Source organism: Acomys minous (assembly GCF_964271855.1).
Source record: "Acomys minous genome assembly, chromosome: 3".
Classification (NCBI taxonomy): domain Eukaryota; kingdom Metazoa; phylum Chordata; class Mammalia; order Rodentia; family Muridae; genus Acomys; species Acomys minous.
The window spans coordinates 140202418-140225794 of record NC_140485.1 but is presented as its reverse complement, the minus strand read 5'-3'; the positions used below and the strand labels follow the sequence as shown (position 1 = coordinate 140225794).

General features: G+C 40.6%; 2 protein-coding genes across 6 annotated transcripts in view; one reads left to right on the top strand and one right to left on the bottom strand.

Moving 5' to 3' along the window:
* The window catches only part of PACRG (parkin coregulated), a 423907-nt gene extending 408129 nt beyond the window's left edge, over positions 1-15778 (bottom strand). The window contains exon 1 of the mRNA XM_084777803.1: positions 15255-15778. Coding sequence (XP_084633929.1) covers positions 15255-15410 — 156 coding nt within the window. The 5' untranslated portion in view covers positions 15411-15778. The remainder of the gene's footprint in view (positions 1-15254) is intronic.
* Positions 15779-15870: 92 nt separating this feature from the next.
* The window catches only part of PRKN (parkin RBR E3 ubiquitin protein ligase), a 1133456-nt gene continuing 1125949 nt past the window's right edge, over positions 15871-23377 (top strand). For 3 of the 5 annotated variants that reach the window (XM_084777801.1, XM_084777799.1, XM_084777796.1), the window contains exon 1: positions 15873-16017. Coding sequence is in view for 1 of the 5 variants with exons in the window: in XM_084777800.1 (XP_084633926.1) it covers positions 16011-16017 (7 nt within the window). In the remaining 4 variants the exon portion in view is untranslated. Of the gene's footprint in view, positions 16018-23377 lie in introns of all 5 variants that reach the window. The other 2 variants (XM_084777800.1, XM_084777798.1) reach the window with 2 other exon arrangements.

Here is a 23377-nt window from a genome sequence, read left to right as displayed (position 1 = left end):
GATAAAGCTGATGGATCATGAGTCTGGGAAGCAGGAAGAAGGCAGGAACTGATCAGTTTAAATAAGCTAGGGCCTACAACTTTCCCTCTTAAGTCTGTGTGCTTGGCCCTTCAATATTTTCTAAATGATTCTCAGTTTGAAGAGGTTTTCAAATTTGACAATGGAAATGAGATTATAGGACTTTTCAATTATGAACTGAATTGAAAAGTCCGAGTTGGCTTTCCAGTATTTTAATAAATCTCAGTACATGCAAATCTCGTCAGCTTTGTTTAACGACAAAAATCACCACTTGTGGGTCATAGCCAGTGCTAAAGGTGAGCCTCGTGGATATGAAACCATTCAGTAAAATTAAAAGGCCGAACTACTTTATTTTATAGAATACTTAAGCTTATAAGGGAACCTCTCCGCTGAGCAATAAAACACTTTCCGCTCACTTACTATCACCCTCCAGAGCGCTGGCCCATCCCTGGAGGATGTGATGCCAGGTGGGGGCTGTTCTGATAAGAGTCTAAGGCTCTTAAGAGTCTTTCAGGATCGAGACCAGTCTCCTAACTTCTTGTCTGTCGTTCCTAGGTTTTCCTGTTAAACCTCAGCTTATTTTGGGCTCCCAGATTTAGCTTCTGACTCAAAGAGTTGCTTGACCTGAACCCATCTTCGCTGCCTCCCATGTGTCTCTCCCCTTACTTCTCAAACTGTCTTCATCTGCCTGGTTCTGCTTCTGCCAGTGAGAGCTCTGGAAAAAGTGGGAGCTCACAGATGTGTCGTCAGGTGCATGTTGGTGATGTGGTGACTAATGTGTCCACAAGGCCAGCATGTAGCTACACCTCTCACAGGGTTCATGGATCTTTTTCTTTAACACCATTAATGTGCTTTAATTGTATCATTTAGTGTTGGCTGCAAATCTATTAAGTCAGGCTCATTCACAAAAACAGTGGCCAGCTGTCACTGAGATAAGTCATTTTTACCTATAGCAAATTAATAGCCTATCTTTTTTTTCCTATAAGCAATGACTATGAAAGACATGTAGAATGGATATTGATTGACAGTGATGGCTGAATTACCTCACAAGCAATAATATCAATCAATAAATATGTGATTGAGCTTCTCCTGCACCTATCAAGCTGTGCAGTCTTAAAGGGAAACACAACACATCCACCATTTCCAGTGTATACTTTTTATCTTGCAGAGCTAGTGTTTGATAAATTTCTAAATCATTTTCATATTTACTCTCAATGACAGCTGTTAACTTTGTGAATGCGGATCACTGTGGATACAGGCAGCATCTAGTGAAAACATCAGCCAATGAGATATGTCACTTATCTGTGAAATTTCCATGGGAAAGAAATCAAGCCTCAGCAGGGTGCCCGTTTTGGTTGTTTAAGATCAGTGATATTTATCTCCCTGCTCTATGGCTACTACATCACATGGACTCTTAACTCTGTTAAACTCAGATAATTTTTGCATTTAAGGTTGTGCTATTTCATTGAGCTTTGAAATAAAGTTAGAATTTCATTATGCAAAATAATTTTTTAAAACATATAACGTACAGGACATAGATGTTTTGGTAAAGGATTTACTGTATGCCTCAGCAACTATTTATTCATAGTTACTTTCATTTAGAACACAGTCTGTGAAATATAGTTCTTGGTGGATTTTCTGCTAAGTAAAAACCACAAAAGGAAGGTAGTTAGCCATGATCTATCTTATATTTATCATTTTATTTGGCATTTTTTGTATAATCATATTTTTCCTGGTATTGCTTTGTCTAACCTATGTCATGTCAATGACTTTAATGAGTTGGTTCAGAAACATAATTCTAACATACAAATTATTTTCACAACATAATTATTCTTTGTAATATAATCAACTCACATTTTCCTCCAAAATGACAATAACTTTGGCAAATGAGAAAACTCACCGATAATAACATCTTACATTTCTGTTCAACCTGTGGCTCTCCCCATCTCTCTATGTACACTGAGTAGCGGAACCACTGCTCACAAAATTTCCACCTGCTTCTTCCTGGACTCCAAATCTAGATATGCTTGTTTCCCTTTCTGAGTCCTAAACACTCAAGTTGGCCAAACTAAGACCTGGATTGCTTCTTATAGTCACATGTTCACCCACAGTCAAGTATGTGACCTCAGGAGCCCACTCTCCCGCCGTGAGGCAGGTAGGACTCAAATGTGTTCTTAGAAAGGAATCACCGACAATGTGATGATGCTCTCCAGAATGCTCTTAAGAAACTTCACTTTATGGGCACTAACTATGAAAAATTACATATTTATATTTATGTCATAGACTGGAGCCACTCTCAACTTTGGTCAAAGAACTCTATTTTTCAGTGGTTAGCAGTTAATGCAGACTAAAGTGGCCGTCCTTGCTGAGCCTTAAGTGGGACATCTACATCATCCCCGCCCCACTCCCTTCTGCCAAGGTTCAGGGACTATCACAGAAGAGGAAGCACACAGATGTGCTGAGAGATGCTTTCCTCCAAACATGGCACAACTATTTCACTTAGGAATGTGTCCCAGCTGTGGCGCTGCCTGCTCTAAGATCAAGCCAAACAAGCCAAGCATGGAGTGGGCGGGGCTAATGAGGCCCCTCCCCTCGTTAGTGCATTTTTAGCAGGTCATAAGTTCTGGGGGAGGGAGAATCTTTCTTCTTTGGGGGAAGTGGCCATGACAAGACAGTGTGAAGCTGAGGAAGAAACTTGTTGAGAGAGATCCAGGGGAAGCTGGAGGGGTGAAAGATCGTATACCACTGTGCACATGCATGAAATTATCAAATGTGCTGAACACTCATATACATCTTTTTCAGAGAATTAGATCATTGAAATAGTATAGATAAAAATCTTAGATGCTGAGTCGTCCCTTGAGGAAATCTGAATGAAGATGGCTACCTATAAGGTTTTGTCATGTTTAGAGAAAAACAGAAATCTGATAGGTCCTTCAACATGGGCGAGGGAAGAAAAAAATCAGTTGATGTTGTCTCTCCTTGGTTTCTGGTGCCGGTTTGTAGTTGTTTGCTGTGCATTTCCTACCCATTGATCAACAGTCGCAGAGGCATAAACACATAAGGATAAGACCTGATTTTGACAATAGAGTTGTGCTTTTGTTTTTAAGTAGTACAAATATCCAACAAGTGAAAACTACACAAGTGTTTAACTCACCCAGGTTAGAACAGACAACACAAAAATGAATAAATGTTGGGCAGGATGGCAAGGGCCTGACCACTGAGAATGGCAGTGTAAGATGTAAGCCAGGCTACATACTATGGATGTGCTTAAATTTAACGTAGAACTTTCTCATGCAGAGGCTGTAGAAGTTCTAGGTGTTCATTCAAGGGAATGAGAGTCAGCTTCCTGCAGCGCTAGGCTTCTCGAACTGTTCCATTTATGACCCATTAAACCTGCATAATTGTTATATAACAATTTAGGCTTTTTTTTTTTTTAGTATTTAGGCATTTAAGATAGTATGTAAATTAAATAATTACTGATCATAAATCTGTTTTTAAATAATTCATTGTTATGCATACATTTTCACCATTTATTAAAGACAAACTACATCTGCACACTAATGAGACCCATATGCTTTATTATTTTTACATAAAGAATTAAATCTTGGCTAAATATTTGATTCTGCAGATTAAGACACATTCAGCATTGTTCAGAACTGATTGATATTTTGATTTTATAATAGTCAATGATTAGAATGTCACCTTGGATAGAACATAGGAGAAATCAACAGAAGTATGTTTAGAGATACTGTCCCAGTCCAGAGCCAAAGTTAATTTACTCTCTGTTCTGTGAAAGCCAAACCATCAAGTCAAACAGCAAATTTAAAAGCCAAACATTCTAACTCATTGCAATCCAAAGATGTACTACTAATTTGAAACTTAAAATTGTGAGAAAAAACGGTATGGACATATTGCCTTTATTCCCTCTCCACCCCCGCCCCCACCACCACACATACTTATATTTAACCCATTATGTGTCTGTGAGAGCAGGAAGCCTTATACATAGGTAAAACGCTGCAGTTCATAAGTGTACAACAGTGCTGGTCTCAGATGTCACAGGCCGAGTCTGTAGGCCTTGCATGACATGCCACCATGCACAGTGCACAGTGTGCCTGGAGCTAGTCTGCAGGGAAGCTGTGGGGTGCAGTGCAGGCAGCACTTCCAGAAATACCTCAGCTCTATGGCATCTTCCATTTTGAATTATACTCTGGCTATTCTGTGCTTAGAGCCTTTTTACTATTGCCAATGTTTACATGATCCTCATGTGCAGCCAGTCATGTGACACTGCGTGGCATCCTCACCCACAGTTTAAGACACTGTGCTAGAGAGGTCCTGCAAAGCTCTGTCGTCACAGAACAAAGGTCACAGTATGGAATCAACCTGGGAAACAGGAAAAGAAGTGTGTGTGTGTGTGTGTGTGTGTGTGTGTGTGTGTGTGTGTGTGAGATCAGTCACAATGAAAAAATATTTTAGTTGTAGAAAAATGGATCGCCATGTTACACATAGCTATTTCCACAAAGTGTGGCATATTTTTTGTCATTGTGGAATCTGCTAGGTAATAGAAAAACAAGGGCATGAAGGCGTGGATGGAAAAATTGGAGGTAATAAGAGAGTAATAGAGAAAGTAAATATGGCCAATACATATTCTATGCCTATACAGCAGTATTACAACTAATCTATTTGCTTTGTTAGATTAGTGTATGCTAGTAAAAATCATAATCCAAGCAGTGTAAAGCTATAACCAATGGGGCAACATATTTTTTGTTTTGTTTTTCAAGACAGGGTTTCTCTGTGTAGCCTTGGCTGTCCTGTACTCGCTTTGTAGCCAGGCTGGCCTTGAACTCACAGCAATCCACCTGCCTCTGCCTTCCAAGTGCTGGGATTACAGGCATGCGCCACCACACCAGGCTCAGGGCAACAATTCTTAATAAATACAATTGGAAAATAAAAGCACAATCATGACTATTTAAAAAGCAAGAATGTAATGTCTATTAAAATAAAACATTAACAAGAATGTTGAAATGAAATAATCCAATCACCACCTTATTAGGAAACTTTAATAATGGAAACAATGGAACTCAAATATGAAAAAATTATATGGAAACAGAGACAATAAACCTGAGGCTTCTTAAAATGTTTGTTTAGTCCCTGGTATCAGCTCTCCCCACACCAGAATTAACCTATTATCCAAATCAGAAGAATTTCAGCATCAGTTTAAAATATAATATGCCAAGAAAGTAGGACATTTAATTAAGGAAAAATTAATGAACTAGCAGTGATAATATACTGATAGATATTAAAATTTAAGTAGATTAATGACACATGACCAGCTTCAAAGACACACAAATACATATGTATAGGAACACAGCACACAGATAAGTGGGAAACTAGTTGATAATATTTGAACCAGTCTCCTTTTCCTCTTTTATGTGTTTTAAGAACTCTGCATCACACTTTTTCCTCTTTTATAATGAAAATTGCTAAAACCACAATAATTCAAGAAAACATAAACTCAAAAGAGTCGCCGTTGATCAGCAGTGCATGACTGCATGTGCAAAAGAAATGAAATTAATAAGCCAAAGAGACACAGTCATTGCTATGATTACTGCAGCCAAAGTAAAACTCAACTAAGTTCATCCCAGAAGAATGTATAGAGGAAATGTGGGGTCTCTGCACAGTGGAACGAGGAGGAGAGGACCTTGTCACCTGTTACAGTGTGAGGAACCTAAGGTCAGACAAGACAGGCAAAGAGAGACAAATACCGCAGCATCTACAAACGGAAAACCCTCAGACACAGACAGGAGAAGGCCATTAACAGAAGCTTCGAGGTCAAATGATAAAGATTTATATCTAGAGATGGTAAGAGACCAAGGATACAATAAAATTGAGAAAGTTCACCTTACCAAACATAAATTACAACACCTAGAACAGTACGATACTGACGCTCAGAGAACTAAGTGCACTGAGAGGTAGAATAGAGGTCACCTAGCTAGCGTTCACAACTGCACTTGTATTGCTGGTTCTCCATGTACAAAGGTCAACTTAAATCCTTAGCTACCTCCTGTCTTAAATCCACATTTGAGTAATTAATAATTAAATGTGAACACTGTAAGAATAAACCTTGAGAAATGGGTAAAACAGGACACCAAGAAAATAAATGTCCCAATTTAGAATTGGGGCACAAAACTAAAATGAGATTTCTCAAAAGATGAAACACAAACAACTGAGAAACAAAGAGATGTACAACATTCTAAAGTCACCAAGAAAATATAAATTAAAACTACTTTGAGACTTCGTCTCACCCCACTCAGAATGGCTAAGATTAATAAAACAAATGACAGTTCATACAGATGAGAACGTTGCTGTTGGGAGTGCAAACTTCTACAGCTACTACGGAAGCCAGTGTGCTGTTCCTTAAGAAGCTGGGAATAGAGCTGCCACAAGATCTAGTTATACCACTAAAGAGCGTTCATTCTGCTACAGAGACACACACTGTTACAGTTACGCCACCCAGGGGACTTTCACTCTGCTACAGAGATACTTGCTCAGCCCTGTTTACTGCTGCTCTATTCATAATAGTCAAGAATTGGAAAAAGCTTAGTCCATCAATGGATGAGTGGATAGTCAAAATGTACAGTTACACAATGGAATATTATCTGACTTAAATAAACAAAGAAGATGCTGAAATCATGAAACTTGTAGGTAAATGGACAGGTCTATAGAAAATTAAACCGAGTGAGGTAACACAGACCCCAAAAGACACATATTGTGTGTGTTCTCTTATATGTGGATGTCAGCTTTGCAGCCTTTACTAGACATGTGACAATCTATATAATTGTAGAGATTAGGTATAGAGTAAGGGACAGGGAGGAAGGGAGATCACCCATGGAACGGGAAATAGAATATAAGGTTGTAGAGGGACAGGGAAGAGATTGGAGCAGGAAGATTAGACAATGTGGATGGGGATGAGAAGGGGGGTAAAGGTGAGAATGGGGGAAGGGATGACTAACACTAAAGCGATTTGAGGGGAAATCTAATGCTGTAACATCTTCTAAAAACATACGAAAGAATTCTAGATAGAGTCACCAAGGTAGCAGGGGAGCCAATACCCTAACTAGATGTTTCTTACCACTGAGTGAAACATCTACTACCAAACCCAGGTGGGATATTAGCATATACCTAACCAAGACACTACCATCAGGTGACAATTACCTCTCTACAGTGGAGCATTATTTGGTGTTATCAGTCACATGTAACAGTAGACTCCATGTCCAGCAGCGTATGGCCAACACAAAATGAACTCAAAGCTTTGTTTGTAGACTTTTTGTCTCATATTTCTTTGTTCTGTCATTTTTTTCATCTTACTGGTCTTTTGCTTGTAACTTATGGTTGTCATTTTTTTGTTTTTGTTTTTTGCACAGCTGTTTCTTGTCATTTTTTATTATGCTTTTTTTGTTTGCTTGTTTATGAGAGAGAAGAAAGGGAGTGGAGTGGAAGGGTGCGGAGGTCGGAAGAACGTGGGAAGTGTTAGGGGAGGGGAAACAGCGAGCAGAATATACTGTATGGCTAAATTGTTTTCAATACCAAAAATGTAAATATTCTCTCAAGGATTATCATCACTTAATCAAACCACCGTAATAATTTTAGTACTAAAGGCAAAAGAATGTGTCTGAAGTCTTCTTTTTCAATAAAAATACACTGTATAGTTAGAGACGTATGCCTAGGTTTCGCTGGATAGCAGTTGGATATGGTGAATAAAGCTTGAAAGTAAAAGAAGGAGGTCCTAAAAATATATGCAACTTTGTAGCCAAAGAACTCAGTAACTGTAATAGAAATGAATTGAAATTATCAAGTATTAAATTCCTGGCCTTCAGTATTGGAGTCCTAGAGAAAACACAGTGTTGTACCCTTTGGAAAATGAAGGAAGTGGCCCTTAGAATGAGGTAGGTCCAAGGATGCTTGCCTCACTTAGGTGCTTCCTAGAGTGAGTGCAGACAGGACCAGAAAGAAGCCTACAAGAGAAACAGATACCTTCTCTAGCACTGCCCATCACTTTGCATCATGCTGGGTACGGGTAGGCTAACATTTTTCATTCAGTTGTTACTCTAAGCAGAAAATAAGAGTAAATGAGGGAAATTTTGATATGAATTTTATTTTATTATATCCTTATTAATTTCCCTTTTATGATAAGGAATGGCCCAAGAGGCATCACTGAAGCATGTACTTTAAACAGAAAGCTTGAGAGCTGGAGGGAGAGATGGCTCACTGGTTGAAAGCACTGGCTGCTTTTGCAGAGAACCCATGTTTGATTTCTAGCACCTAAATGGTGGTTCACAACCATCTGTAGCTCAAGTTCCAGGGAATCTTATGCCCTCTTCTAGACTTTGAGGGTACCAGGCATGCACACGTTGCACTATAAAACACCCATCACATAAAAAATAAAAATATTAAAAAACAAAACAGAATTCAAGGGGCAAACCAAGCTAAAGGATAATTTCTAAATTTCAATTATCTATCATCTTTCAATTAATCAATCAATCTATTTATCTATCTTCTATCTATCTATCTACCTATCTATCTAATCTTTCAATCATGAAGCTAGTCAGCTCATGAGTTTATGTATATATATATATATATATATATATATATATATATATATATATATATATATTCCTTACACACACTTGAGAATATATATAAAATTTAGACTCCAAGCACACTGTGGTAATAGAGTATAATAAAGCCTCAGCTCTCTTAGTAAGAAAGATCTTATAATTTTTATTATAAAGTATATAAAGTACTATGTGTAGTGGTGTGTGTCTTTAGTTTCAGAACTTGGAAGACAGAGGAAGATAAGCCTCTGTGAATTTGAGGCCAATCCTAAATTATATAGCAAACTTTAGGCCAGCCAAGGCTACACAGTAAGAGTATGTCTCAAAAAGATGACTAAAATAACATGAAATAATCAGGTAAAAATGAGGACATTTTGCCCAGGGGCTTGTTTGCCACATTTGAAGCCATCTCCATAAAGAGGTTCTTCAATGCTCATCATCCTCTTTGAAGTAGGCTGGGTGTTGGCAGGAGTTAACCTGTCTCATTGTAAATGAATCTTTAAAATAATTAAAACATCTTTAAATGCCATATTATATATGTCTCTGGGGTTTTGAAGACCGTATTTCACTATTTTACCTTATCTTTATATAGAATCATATCATCTGTTACACCCAGAATGTATGTTCTTGTGATAAAAATATACTAGTAATTGACATAACTATGATTTGATCAACTAACAATTAACTTATAAAACTTATTTATCCTAAACAGCCTACAGTAGCACTTTCAAAGCATTGGAAGTAAACCTTGTAGTATAATTGAGTTGTATGGGTACAATACCACATAAAAGAGTAGAAATATATATAATGTGTGTGAAGAATAATCTTAAATTTGAATTGTATACCAATATATCTAAAATTAAACTTATTTTGCATCTATATACAAAATATATACCAGTGAATTAAAAATAGCCTTGTGAGTAACAATTAAGGCATTAAGCTGAGGAGTAGATTCACTAATCTACTTTTTGTCCTATCATCCCTACATATTTCTATGTTCCCCTTCTTTCTTTTCAGCCCCTATCACTAAACCTTTTTTAATATAATATTTTTGTTATATTCTCTGAGGATTTCATACATGCCTACAATGTATTTTGCTCATATTCACACACCCGCCACACCTCTCCCTGAATTCTCTTGTCTCCACTACCCACCTTCAAACTTCCTTCCAACTTCATGTTCATTAAACTTTCATTTTTAATACGTATTTTTAAAAAACTGTTATAACCCATTGTGTCCAGTTTCTGCTCCCATGTTGATGCTGCTGAGCTGAGAGCTGGTGCACATATATATTGGGTTAATGTTCACCAGTGACTTGCTTTAGCCATGTGTATTTTCTATACATGTGGTACAGATGATATACGAAAGAATCTCCTCAGAAGTAGACTGATCTACAGAAATAAAAGTAATATAGAAATCTGCATTCTTATTCTGTCATCTAACAAATGTCTCATAAAATTGTCTGAGGCTCATATTTTTGTGGGAAAAAATAGTCTGCCCTGATTTTTTATAGGGTTGGTATGTTTAAACAATAATATGTGCTTACAAGACATTATTAGGCACATGCCTGAGTTGCTAAACTCATAACACTAACAGAACATTTAAAGCATGTGGGAATACCAAGTTAAATATGCCAACATTTTTACATAACATGTATTTTACCTATATCAAGGATAAAGTATAAGTCTGGGCATTTAGAAAACCCACACAGAATATTTCTACCTTACTTTATAAACAAAATGACTTAAGATTTTAAAAAAATCTTTAAATTGAACACTGAAATTACAAGGAGTCTAGAGACTTAAAAACTAAAATCTTCTCCATAATCTTAAAAGAAAGCTTTTCTAAACCAAACAATTTATATGGAGTATACACATACAACTTTTGTAATAAGCCAATAAAATATTTCCTAAGGTGTGTGTGTGTGTGTGTGTGTGTGTATATACACATAGTCTCCATACCTATGAAATTTTATTTCCTTTGAAAGTTCTAATTTAAGCATGATCACTTAGTTATAAAATGAAATAGTTATTCATAATTTCATTTGACAGAAGGAGGAGAAGAATAAGAAGGAAGAGGAGCAGTAGGAGAAAAAGCAGAAGCAACAGCAGAGGCAAGATGATGATGATGATGATGATGATGATGATGGTGATGGTGATGATGACGGTGGTGGTGGTGGTGATGATAAAGCCCACAGTACGGGGAAGGAAATTTTTTCAGTTGGAAACGAAGCAGTGAGTGAAACAATAAGGTCCCCCAGGCCTTCAGAGGGAGCCTAGTTGAAAAAGCACAGGTCCAACTGCACTGTTATTCCAGAGGACACCATGAGTGGGAACCAGGCAGGAGTTAGGGAGCAGGGATGGATGGAGTGGTTTTGGGTGAGAGTTTACATAGTCAGAGAATAGTTTACTACAGAATAAACTTTTCAACAAAAAATGGAGGCATCAAGAGACTGTGTAGTCCATACACTGTGGACAAAGGAACTGGAAGGAAGCAGTCACCACGGCAGACGTGACACTAGTGTGGTAGGACCAGCAAAAAAGCTATGACGGTGGCACCTGGGCAAGTGAGGACAGTGACAATGTGTGTATGAGCACATACATGAACATGTGCCAGCTTTGACGGGGCTTACGGGCAGTTAGAGCTTGAGCCTTCTTTAGCGCAATGAGTGCCTGAGGGGGTTAGGTAAGGCCCAACATGGGCTGACTGTATTTTAAAGCAATCTTTTGGGCTCTTAAATTGTGTGGATTTTTTAAAATAAAAAGTTGTAAATCGAGGCACAAATCTATCTTAATGACAAGATGGAGAACACATGACAAGAAGTCAACATAGAGTTGCTTTTCTTCCTTCATTAGTTACTGAACACAAACACATTATTTGCTTCCGGTTAAATATGAAGGTGAGTTAGTAGGCTCTGTCTTAACATGGAATTTAACCGAGGGGTTAAAACACGAGCAGAAGTAGGTACAGTGCAAAGAAGAAAACAGAGGATGAGGGATATCTTATGATGACGGGTGGGTGCTATTAGGAGTGCTTCCTTAAAGCAGCAGGCACTGTGCTAAACACAAAAGCGTACTCTGCTTCCCCGTGTGCCTTCGAGTCCATCCCTGGCAAGTAAGAGAGTACAGGGAAGGCACAGAGCCGCTGATCAGCGGGCGCTGCGAAGGGAGATGGACGTTCAGCAAAGGCACAGCTGGAGCCAAAAGCATGAAGAATCACTCAGTGCTTCAGTTAGCTAAAGTAAATGAGAGCGAGGCATTATGAACTCAAAAATACAACACAGGATTAGATTATGGAAGCGCACTGGTCTAGGCAACCCGGAGAATCACAGTTAGTGTTGAGAGTGGAACATTCGCGCCAAGTTCCCCCACCAGGCTCCCACCAGAGCTCAGTCGACACTGAGGCAAGGGGTCAGAAAGGGGTGTGGGTGAGAGGACACGGAGAAAGGTTGTCCTCTGGATATGGCATGGGTAGTGCACTTAGAAACTTCTAGGGCATGGCCTAATCAAGGTCAAGGCAGCTAACGTTCTAATATGGATGAGAAAGGGGCTCCTGAGGCTCCATTCCTCGCTGAAGAGCTACAGACAGTTGAAAGCAGCTGGGAGCTGGGAGGGGGGAGGGGCCACTTTTCCTTCTCTATGTGGCAGCTGGTAAACTGCCACGCTCAGGTGGATGGTGACACACACACATACACAGTTAGTGCAGGCAGCATGAATTGGACTCAGTGGGTTATAAAAATACAAAAGAAGAGGACACACAAAGGTGGGGGGGGGTCAAGTATTAAGGATTCAGGGAAAGAGGGAGGATTTGGGGTAAATATGACCAAGATACATTGAATACATGTATGAAATTGTAAAAAAAATTTTTTAAATGTTTTGCTTTTTTTGTTTGTTTGTTTTATTTTTATTCTTTACAGAAGATGACTGCTGGCTCCATGGATGTTGTTTTTTGTTTTGTTTCCCTTTATTTTGTTTTGGAACTAGATAGCTCACAAATCTTTACATTGCGTCATCAGAAGAATTTTGTTCTGGAAGGCTTAGTCTACATGTATTGATAATGGGCTGGTAGACAGCACTTTTGGGGACATGCTATACTTGAGAGGTGTGAGTGGCCGACAGCAGCTCAGTGTCCCCTGATTCCACCCCCCTCAGTCCTTTCCCTGGATGGAATGTGTATTTGCAAGCCCAGCCATGACCTCTGATCAACTCCATCGCCCCATATCTCCCCGCTGCCACGGTAATGGAGTACTGCGAGCTGGAGCTAGCCACAGAGCCCCCAGGTACAGCCTGCGCTGCCCAGGCCCTCTCCCAGCCGGCCGCGGCTTTGAGAGTAAGAGCTAGCAATGGATTGAAGCAGGAAGCTTCTGGGACACAAGGACACTGTTTGCTCTTCATTGCTGGCTGCGCCGTTTTTGCAGGTTACTGATGTCTTTTTCTCATCTTGTCTAATGCATATCTTAGAGATTGTGTCTTCCTGAAATTCTATAGCTTTCTTCTGGCAGGCCTGGAATCAGGCCCTATAAGTGACATTATCACAGTCTTGGACTGATATTCTAACTTTCTCTGTCTGTCTGTCTGTCTGTCTGTCTGTCTCTCTCTCTCTCTCGCTCTGTGTGTGTGTGTGTGTGTGTGTGTGTGTGTGTGTGTGTGTGTGTGTGTTTGAGACTGAGCCTCCATATGTACTGCAGACCTCCTTTGATTTTCCTTAGTTAGCCCAGGCTATCCTCAAGGGATGATCCTCCTTCCTCTGCCTCCTGAGCATGAGGTCACGGTGTCCTTCACTATGCGTGATCTAACTTACTTTTTGATGAAGTGTGTAAGTGTGTAAGGGTACACTTTTTGCTGATATGAGGAAATAACTACTGGTTAACCGAGTTTTGGTCATGGGCTTCATCATCATTCTCTCAGAAGGAAAATAAACTACAAATCTTATAATTATGAATCCCTTTCAATTTTCAATATGAATTTGAATATTATTGTCTGATTGAACACTTTGGTTATTGCTTACTTTTATTGAGACAAAGACAAAAGTTCACGCAAACTAAAGAACCACTTACTGCTTAAGACCACTCGTCCTTGGGTTTTTAAGAAATTAGTTTGCAAATAACACATGTTTACATTTACCATCATTTCATAAATCATTTCTATAGTTCCTAGGGTAGACTCTGTGTGTTCTCCTAGGAAGAAAAGTGAAATGACGTTGCCCACTGAACTAGAGGGTTACAGAGGGAACAGAAGGTGAGCGCCGCTCCCGAGAAGTGGCCTGGGGTTGGCTTTTGGGACACGTCGCTGCAATTAAAAGCCGAACGTTGGCTCATACATTCTGATTAGAAGTAGACCTTCAGAGCAAGAGACAGAGACACTTTCTAATGTGACAAAATCTACATCACAGAACTCAGAAATGGTGAACTGTAAGTACCCAAGTTAGAAACACCTTTTTCTGACTCTTGTCACTCTGCAGTTCTTTTTTAGGCTGTTTTCCAGGATTTTTAACTACTACCTATTAACCGACACATATAACAAAAATAAGAATATGATTGTGCATGTGATTAACATAAAATAAGGTAAGAATAAGAATGTGTTGTGAAGTGACATAAGAACCTGAGCTGAAAGTCTGCAAATAATCTATTTCATCTGTGTCCTGTATATATGTGTTTAGAAATAAGGTGGCATTAGGCTTGCAATATATAAGTTTTAAAAAAATAAGACAATGGAGAACACTATTAAGCTAATATATTGAATTACTGTATAATATCCTCTCGGGGTGTAAATTGTACACACTTGAAAATTACATTTAGTATTTAATCTCACATTTCTAAACAGGTGCCCACTCAGTAGACAAACTTGGTTTGTCATACAAAATCAGAGGGTATTTAACAAATAAGAAGGTTTAAAAGTAGTGTTTTTATGCACACAGCTAACACATTTGTGTGCCTTTAAATATTTGCCCCATTGGTGTTGAGAATATTTTATTTTTATTACCACAAGTAATGAAAATGAAATAGGACTTGTATTATTAGTAGGGACCCTTGAAATAGAGGTCATATTATGTGAAACATATTTTAAAAGCCTATCAGGAACCAGTCTTCACGTAAGTAGCTTTTGAATACCTTAACAGGCTAATACCTATTTGTCAGACTGTTGCTGAGTAAATCCCAAGACACTCTAAAATGTCCCAGATGAAATGAATTCCTTTAGATTATTGATGCGCTTATGTGTCCTAGCTGTATACTGATTCATGGTAAGTTTCGCAAGCCTGTGACTTCTATGAACACTCACTCCAGAAGGCCCTTTGCTGAGTGGGAACTAGGTTGCAGTAAGGATAAAGGTTTTTTTCCCCCTTCGAGTAAAAAAGCTTAAGTGCAGTTTGCGGTAGTGGGGAAAACACATTCACGAGGAGGTGCTTGTCAGCTTGCCTAGTACATTACCTGCCCCAAGGGCTCTCTAACCACTTAGCCTACCTCTCTGCACACTGCTGGGCACGGCCGGCTACTGGCCGAGTCATTGCCAGTCCTGGCAAACAGTACCCAGGACGTGGACTTGGAAACTATCCTAGGGCTTGCCATCTACAACCTCGTGTTCCCTGATTGGAAGCAACTGCGTTCAATTGAGGAAGATCACTTACGACTGAGTTTTTCATCATGGCTTTGACTGTGAAGCCCTCAGAAACCAGGGAATGAGGCTGGTGCACCGGGAGCGGCTGTTGTGGCAGCAGCTTGGTCCTCTTCGGCATCTTGTCTGGGCATTTGTTTAAGGTCAGGGTCTCTTTTTCTGCCACCATCTTCCTAGAAAACGTCTTGTTCTTATCAAAAGTGTGGTAGAAAAACCAGTGGGTTTTACAGATGTGAGCAGGAGGTCGAGAAAAAAAATTTAAAAAGCGCGTTACTGGTAGAAATTCAACCCCTCCTGGTGCCCAGAGTGATCCAGATGTTTGGCAGCACCAAGGAGAAGGGAGTTTAGGGGAGGGGAGGGGCGGGAAGAGGGCTGGGACCTGAGGCTAGAGCGGCAACAAGCTTCCAAAGGTGAGCCTCCTGGTTGCTAAGCGACTCGTCAACACTACGGCCGGATAGTCCCGCCCCTCCGTGACGCGCGTTTACTGGGTCTTAATCCGCAAAAGGCGACTGACGGCGGAGGCGGGGGCAGCCTAAGCAGAATCTTACGCGTTAAAACTACGACTCCCAGCAGGCTTCGCGCCAGGGATGAATGCGCGTGCGCACTGCGCCTGCGGTCGCGAGTGGAAGGGTAGGGGGGCGGGGCGGAGGGGGGGTTAGGGGGAGGACTGGATGACTAAACCCGAGCGAAACGCTAGTGGGAGGCTCGGGCGGGCGCCAGTGCCCGCGTAGGTCCTGCTCACCGCGCAGCCACCACCCGCCCGGTGACCATGATAGGTACGTGGGTGCCTGCCAGGTACAATCTCTTTGCGCCGCCCCGCGCCGGTGTGTGGAGCCACGTCACACCCCCACGGGTCCGAGTGGGATCCTCGGGGGCCGACCCGAGCCGCCTGTCAGTGTCAGGGCGAAGGCGTGCGCCGCGCTCCTCCCGCTCTATGGGCTGCCTGGGGGGCCACAGACCTGTGGCTGGGTCGGGTGTGTCCTAGAGCATAAGTGTGAGTTTCCAGTCCCCTCCGCGCCCTTGCCAAGCTTAGCCCGGTGCCCGCACAGGGCAGCAGCCCCGCGGACACCCGCGTGCACCACCGCGCCCACCGACGGCCGGGCTCGTCCCGCGTGTCTGCAGCCTGGCGCTCTGCCACCGCACGGTGGCCATTGGCCTCGTGTTCCCCCAAGGGGGGTGGCTGTCAAGCTGTCGTTCACTTTAGGACAAGTTCAGGCACCTAGGACTTTAAGAAAACCCCAGGAGGCAACCGGCTGGTGGAGGCTGCAGTTTGCCTCTTCAGTTCTGTCTTTTTAAATGTCTCCTCCCCCCCCCCCTCCTCCTCCTCCTCCTCCTCCCTCCTCCCTCCTCCCTCCTCCTCCTGAACAGTGGGTAATAGCAAAGATGGAATCTTTTTACAGATAATAACTAGATGCAGCCTGACGAGTGCAGCTTTGGAAGCGGCCACTAGGGTTGTTGTAAGCACTGTGGAGGAGGAGATGTTAAATTCAGAGTCACTTTGGGGGTTCCCCTCCGTGATAAGTAGGAATGCAGGGTGGTGGTTAGCGAACAGTCCTGTTTGAAGGTCTCCTTTGTGTAGACTCACTCCGAGTGATGCCCTGACTAGTTAGAGCTCTTGTGATATATGCCTCACAGATAACATATCAAGCACACCTGAAGTCGGTCTATCCGAGATTTGTTCTAGAAGGCAGATGACAGGTGGGTTTATGAAATAAAGGCTTTACACGTTGAAAGCAGCTAGCCGTGTTTTTACTTAGGAAAGTAATGCTGAAGTGTGCGGATCCGGCCCCCTCCCACCCACTGGAAACCGTGCCAGGCAGCTAAGTGCCTCAGGAAGCAGAGGTCCTAGAGAATCAAGTACAGCTTCTCCTCACCTGGCCAATGTAGTGCACGGTTTTTTGGTGAATTAATTAGAAACTTGCTAAATTAGGAGAAAAGTATACATTTCTGGGAATCGTATTGAGCCTTTTAAGTGACATTTACTTAAGAGTCGATTGTAAACACAGATCTGAACCGATCCTGTGAACCAAGTGGGAGAGATTAGGGAAAAAAATTACAAAAAGAAATATTTCATATTTTGAAGACAATTATACACGTTTAGTTTCTTTCAACTTAATCTAGTTCATAGATGATTTTAAGAAGCAAAAGTTCCCATAAAGGTATATAAAGACAGGAAATTAAGACCTGGAAGCAATCTTTTTTATGAAGAATCTAATAAATTATTATATTAATACTTTTAGAATGGAACACATTTGGATAGTTTTATTTGGATTTATCTGGAACTCTTTTAAGAGGAAGTGTGATATTTGGATGTCACAATTAAGTCAATTAGTGACAAAAATAAGGAAATACAAGATGAATTTTGAAACTGCTATTTCTCTAGTTACTCTTTTTGCAGGATAAATAGGTGTGCATTTCAACACAAATGATTAAATCCTTGTGCCCCCACCCCAAGAAAAGGAGATTCCATATTTTTTAAAAACTACATAAATAATGTTACATAAGTTATTTTGTTCAACTACTTGTCTAAATCTACTGGTAGCCATATTTTAGTACATTTCTGAATGACTGTTTTGGAGGCTTGGGTGTGGTGACAACACTCAAAGTAGGTGAAGACAGTTCGGCTGGAGCCCTGGAAGGAATAGTTTTGCATTTCTGTGACTAGTCTTTGAGGCAGGAAACAGAGGCAGGCGGCCTTTATCCATGATCTGCTGCAGATTGAAGGAGCAGTAAACAGCTCTAGGAACTGACCAGCTCCTCCCACTGCACAGCACGCTGGAGCTGGGGCCTTTATACATGTGGACGCACAGTGCAGGCAATACTCTGTTGGTGGAGTCCTTCCCTCACTGCATTTCCTGTGGCTCTGTTTCCTGGCCAAATATGAGGAAAGGGGACTAATACTTCATTACCCATAAATTAATTTCCCCTTTATTGTTTCAAAATAGAGTCTCCCTTCTTGTCATGTTGCAGGCTTAGAAGTGCTTGCTAACATTTCCCACTTGGATTATGATTGACATATTAAAGGCCTTGACCCAGACAGACTTAAACTGTAATTTAATAGAAGTCAGTGAACGAGAAGGGATTCATAATAATGAAAACGAGAGTAGAAAAGCTTCAGAAAACTGAGGAAAAAAATGTAATTTTGAGCACCTCTTTTAAAACGTTTTTTAACATTTTATTTTATAAAAAAAATGAGTACTTCTTTGCATTTTAAAATTGAATTTTAATGGTGACAATTGTGAATTGTTCTAAATGCCCTATACAGTTAGGCATTTGATATTATCAGATATAACATGAGTACCCATTCAATTAAGTTAGGAGTTCTTAAATTAACACCTAACATTATAGAAGATTTTAAAAATAGGAATGTAGGTCAGTGGTATACCCTAGGACGCATAAGACCGTGGGTTCCATTCAAAAGTGTTGCTCTTTTTTTAATTGATTAAAACTAGTATTTTCTGTATCTTATTTTAAATCTCATAGAGAACGTAACTGTTTGCATATAAAGAGCTCACCAGTTCCCACCTATTCTTCAATTTTATAACATACTAGTTATGAAAGTGTTCCTCATTTCTCAGTGAGTATTCATTAGTCATAAGGCCTGTCTTTCAGGGTGCATGCTGCACAAGTGTCTTTGGGGTCCTGTCTTCTCTGACAGTGTTAGTATACATTTATTATCACTTGCCAGCAAGTATTTTTTAATTGTCTTCTTTATGGATAAAGGATAGAACATTTTAATTTGAATAAGCAGAAAAGATACTTTGTCATTGTAAATACTCAATTTATAAGGACTGTTGGCCCAATGCCTACCTTTGTTTTACAACTTGTACACCGGGGAATTTTAAGTCTTGGAATTTGTAGTTGTAGTTGAATGTATGGCGCATTGCTACTTGCCCAGTCACTTGCATAGTTTCAGGTGAAGGCAATTCTGTGTCTAATTGTTTTTTGTTATGAGGTGCACTTGTGCCACTGGGTCACAGAGTGGGTTCAACAAAAGTTTTATATAGAAGGGTTTATATAATTTTATTCGGTTCTCTTTTGGGCTCAAAGACTCTGAAAAAACTTAATGGCCTTTACAAATGTTGGTCCTGTTTCTAAAGGTTTTTCTGAAGTCTGCATATTTTTTTTAATCCAAAGCTCCATGGCTTGAAAATGATACAGTGAAAGTAGTTGGTATTAAGATATGCAAATCTGTCCCTTTGTCACGACTTCTTTGATACCCCCCCTCAAAAAAAAGGAAAAAGGAAAAAAGAAAGAAAAAGTTCTCCTTATTTCAAAATGCTTAATATTCATGAACCAGGTTCAATGCAAAATGCTTTATTCTGTTAGCCTTCAGTTCTTTGATCAATGCAAGTTGTTTCTTACCTGCTGTTTCTTCGGCCTTTAATTGTAGCCCAGTGCTTAGTCAATGTTTCTGTTTTAATTTGCATTTAATGAGCTCATTTTAGATTTGACTTTGTAGTAGTCTGAGTGGTACCCATCCTAACATTTCTCATAGTAAAGACTGAGGCTCATCTGACAACCAGCTGACTTACACTACAGCCCCTCCCCCAGCCCCCGCCTTATTTACTTCATCTTATGCAGGAGCATTTTGGTTAAAAGGAATTCAGTTAACAGTGCTATTTCCCCTAGTACCCTGTTTCCTGATCATCTAGGGTTCCACCCAGCTACTGCAAGCTCCTCATCCCCCACAATGTAAAGCATGCTTTCTTTCTTGAATTAATAGGTGTTTTAGTTGACAGTGATCATTCCAGCATCAGTTCTGAGGTGCTATGTTAGGCGGTGCTGGACCAGAGTGTGGCTTGTATGTGTGCATTATTCCGTGGGGAAGGACACAGAAATAGGAGCCCGTTCGTCCCTATGAGCTGTGATTTCCTTGGGTTTGTGGTACAGATTTTACCCTCTCAGAGAAGCAGCACGTGGTATTTATATGTTCATCCTATCGCATGGGAATTGCCTCTATATAAGCTACAGACAGTAAGAGACTGAAGGTGCAATACCAGCCAATAGTAACTCATGCTCATAGACATTGACAACGGCTAGGCAGAGGACTTTCTTCTTTTCCTGTGATGCCTGTCCCACCAAACGGTCTTCGTTTGTCTCTTTTTTTTTTTAATGTGTTGTGGATGATATCTGTCATATCTTATACCATGAAGACTTTCTGTCAAACATTTTCCTCCATCATCTTGGTTTCAGAGACGTCACCAAACAAACTGCTGTCAGTTGTGAGCGGCTGAAGTTTTACAGCAGCTCCATAGCTGCCTTTATATGCCTATAGTTTATGGGTATTGTCTTAGTTAGGGTTTCAATTGCTGTGATAAAACCACATTGAGCAAAGCAACTTGGGAGGAAAGAGTTTGTTTGGCTCACACTTCCACAGCACTGTTCATCACTGAAAGAAGTCAAGACAGGAACTCAAACAGACCAGGAACCTAGAGGCAGGAGCTGATGCAGAAGCCATGGAGGGTGCTGCTTACTGGCTTGCTCCCCATGGCTTGCTCAGCCTGCTTTCTTAAAAAACCTAGGACCACCAGCTCAGAGATGACACCACCCACAATGAGCTGGGCCCTCCCCCCATCAATCATTAATTAAGAAAATGCTCTACAAGCTTGCCTACAGCCAGGTTTTATGGAGACATATTTTTTAAATTAAGCTTCCCTGCTCTCAGATGACACAAAACTATCAAGGGCAGGCATTGTATCATGAACTCTGTTTTGTTTATATGTGGAAGGAACTGTTCTGAGATGATTTTTCTGGGAGTCTAACTTTCCGGGACCTTCCTTCCCTGTTGGATGACATCATTGGTGTGCTTATTTGCATACACATTTGTTAGGAATAATGGTAACTTCTTAGTCAGTTTGGACATTCTATAAAGACTATAAAGTAGGGGTCAGATCAGTCACGGCAGGGTTAGTGACGCCTTTGAGGTTAGATTTTGGAGGAGGCAATGGTTATTTTTGTCTTCAAGAAATGATAGGGTAAAAAACATTAGTGATTTAAGGTTGATGATTGAATTCTTAATTATTAAAAATTTATTTAAAAAGTTTTAACATAAGAGCTCAGTTGCCATAACTGAAAAGCACAGAATACGGCTTCATTCCTATATAGGAAAATATTAGGAAGTATGTTCCCAAATTATAAATTTGGAGCCGTAAGAATTTTCAAAACTCTGCTGTTCAACCAAAGAGCAACATGTTGTGAAACACCCTTAAGAATAAGACACATGGGGCTGGAAAAGCAGCCCAGGGGCTGTGAGCGCTTCCTGAGCAAACCAGTCCTAAGTTCAGATCCTAGCGGCCACGTACAAATGCAGGCAAGGCCGCGCGTGTGGGACCCCAGAGCTATGTGGTTGGAGTGCTGAAGGGCAAAGGATCCCTGGTGCTTGCTGTTTGTTGGATTAGCTCCAACTTCGATGAGAACCCAATCTCCAGAAGATAAGGTCGAGCAAGTAGATCAGGACACTTGAGGATGCTGTCCATGCAGCTGTGTACACCAGGCAGCTGTGTCTACACCACACCCAAAGATGCACACACATGCACACACACTCAGAATGAAACAAATGCACCATCTCTGTAATATGTATTTAATCAATAATACTTTAATTGCTAATAATGTCAGGAAAGTTTTAACTGATAACACACAAAAATGCCATTTTATGTTGTGATCTTAAAAGTAGAGTTTTCTGGAAGAGGAAATTAAAACCACTGTTTGGATTTCTTTAATTGTCAGCTTTTCTCTATATTTTGGAGGCATGTCTCAGTTACTCCATTAGTTTTTCATTGCTACTATAGCTAATTACCACATGTTTCATCTGTGATAATTCAGGGGGTTATTTGTTAGCAGCCTGATGTTTTCTGTAGGCTCAAGGATAATCCTCTTCTACCTGGAGAAATACTTGCCCCACCCCGTGCACCCCTCCCTGTGCACACCCACACCTCCTTCTCCCCATCCCCCACCCCCCTCCCCCCACCCCCACCCTCATTCTCTCCTCAGCTTCTGTGGTCACAGTGCTGCTGTGGCTACTGCTGTCACCTCCCTCCTCTCCCTTTCAGCCTTGTCTTTATCCTTCCCCCTCTCATCTCTTTCTTTTCTTCTTCTCCCATCCTTACTTCTTCCATCTTCCTGCTTGTATGTTTTGTTTCTTTTGAGACAGAGTTTTCCCTGCGTGTCCCAGGCTGGCTTCGGTCCCGAGATCCACTTCTTCAGTGTTGACATGGCAGCTGTGTGCCGCCAGCTCCGGTCCAGGGTCTTCGCGACACTGGTGGAGTACCTGTGGCTCCCTGGATAGCTCTCCTTACTTCTCCAGACCCTTAGCTTAACCTCATTTGCAATTTCCCTTTGTCACATTTGTAGCCTTCACAGATACCAAGGACCGGAATGTAGTTAGTTTTGAGGAAGTGTTCTTTATCTACGGCTCTAGGCAGTAATTGTCATTTGAAAATAAGGCTGACATAGAATGACAGGTAGAGCCCATTGAATTGAGGGCAATATTGGTGGGTTTTGTGATTTTTGCCTGTCACAATGCCCCTTGCACCCCCGTGGACTAGCTAACAGCAGCTAAGAGCATAGCTTACTTTTCAAGGAACTTCTCTTAGGCCGCAACAGAGCATACGGATGCTCTCCTGGTCTGCAATTAGTGAGTTGCAGCTGGGTAGTTTGATGGACCAGGCTGCTTATTTGCATCCTGAGAAAGGGAAGCTTCATTATATTTTTGACAGGAAATACAACTTTATACAACAACAGATGATCTGGCAAAATAGGAGCAGATAAACATTTCATGTTTGTTTTGCTTTTTGGTTAAGTTCGCTGTGGATATTAGACACTTACTGATTTTCTGTAATGGAATAATCTTTTCTTAACTGTCATTAATAATTAATATGACTTGTTGAAAATTATAGTTTAAAAATTTTAAAATAAACTTTAGTAAAGTTGAGAAGGACAAAAGACTATGTTGTTGTAGCTTAATTTGCTTCCATTTTTAAGTGTGTCAATACAGATTTTGGTTTTAGGAAAGAGTGTAGTCTGAAATACATGCCATTTTTCATTACTAATATAGTTAGAAGAAAGTCTAGAGAAAATATTGGATATGGCTTTAAAATAGATGCAGAATTTCATTTGTGAAAAATAAAAAGGTTT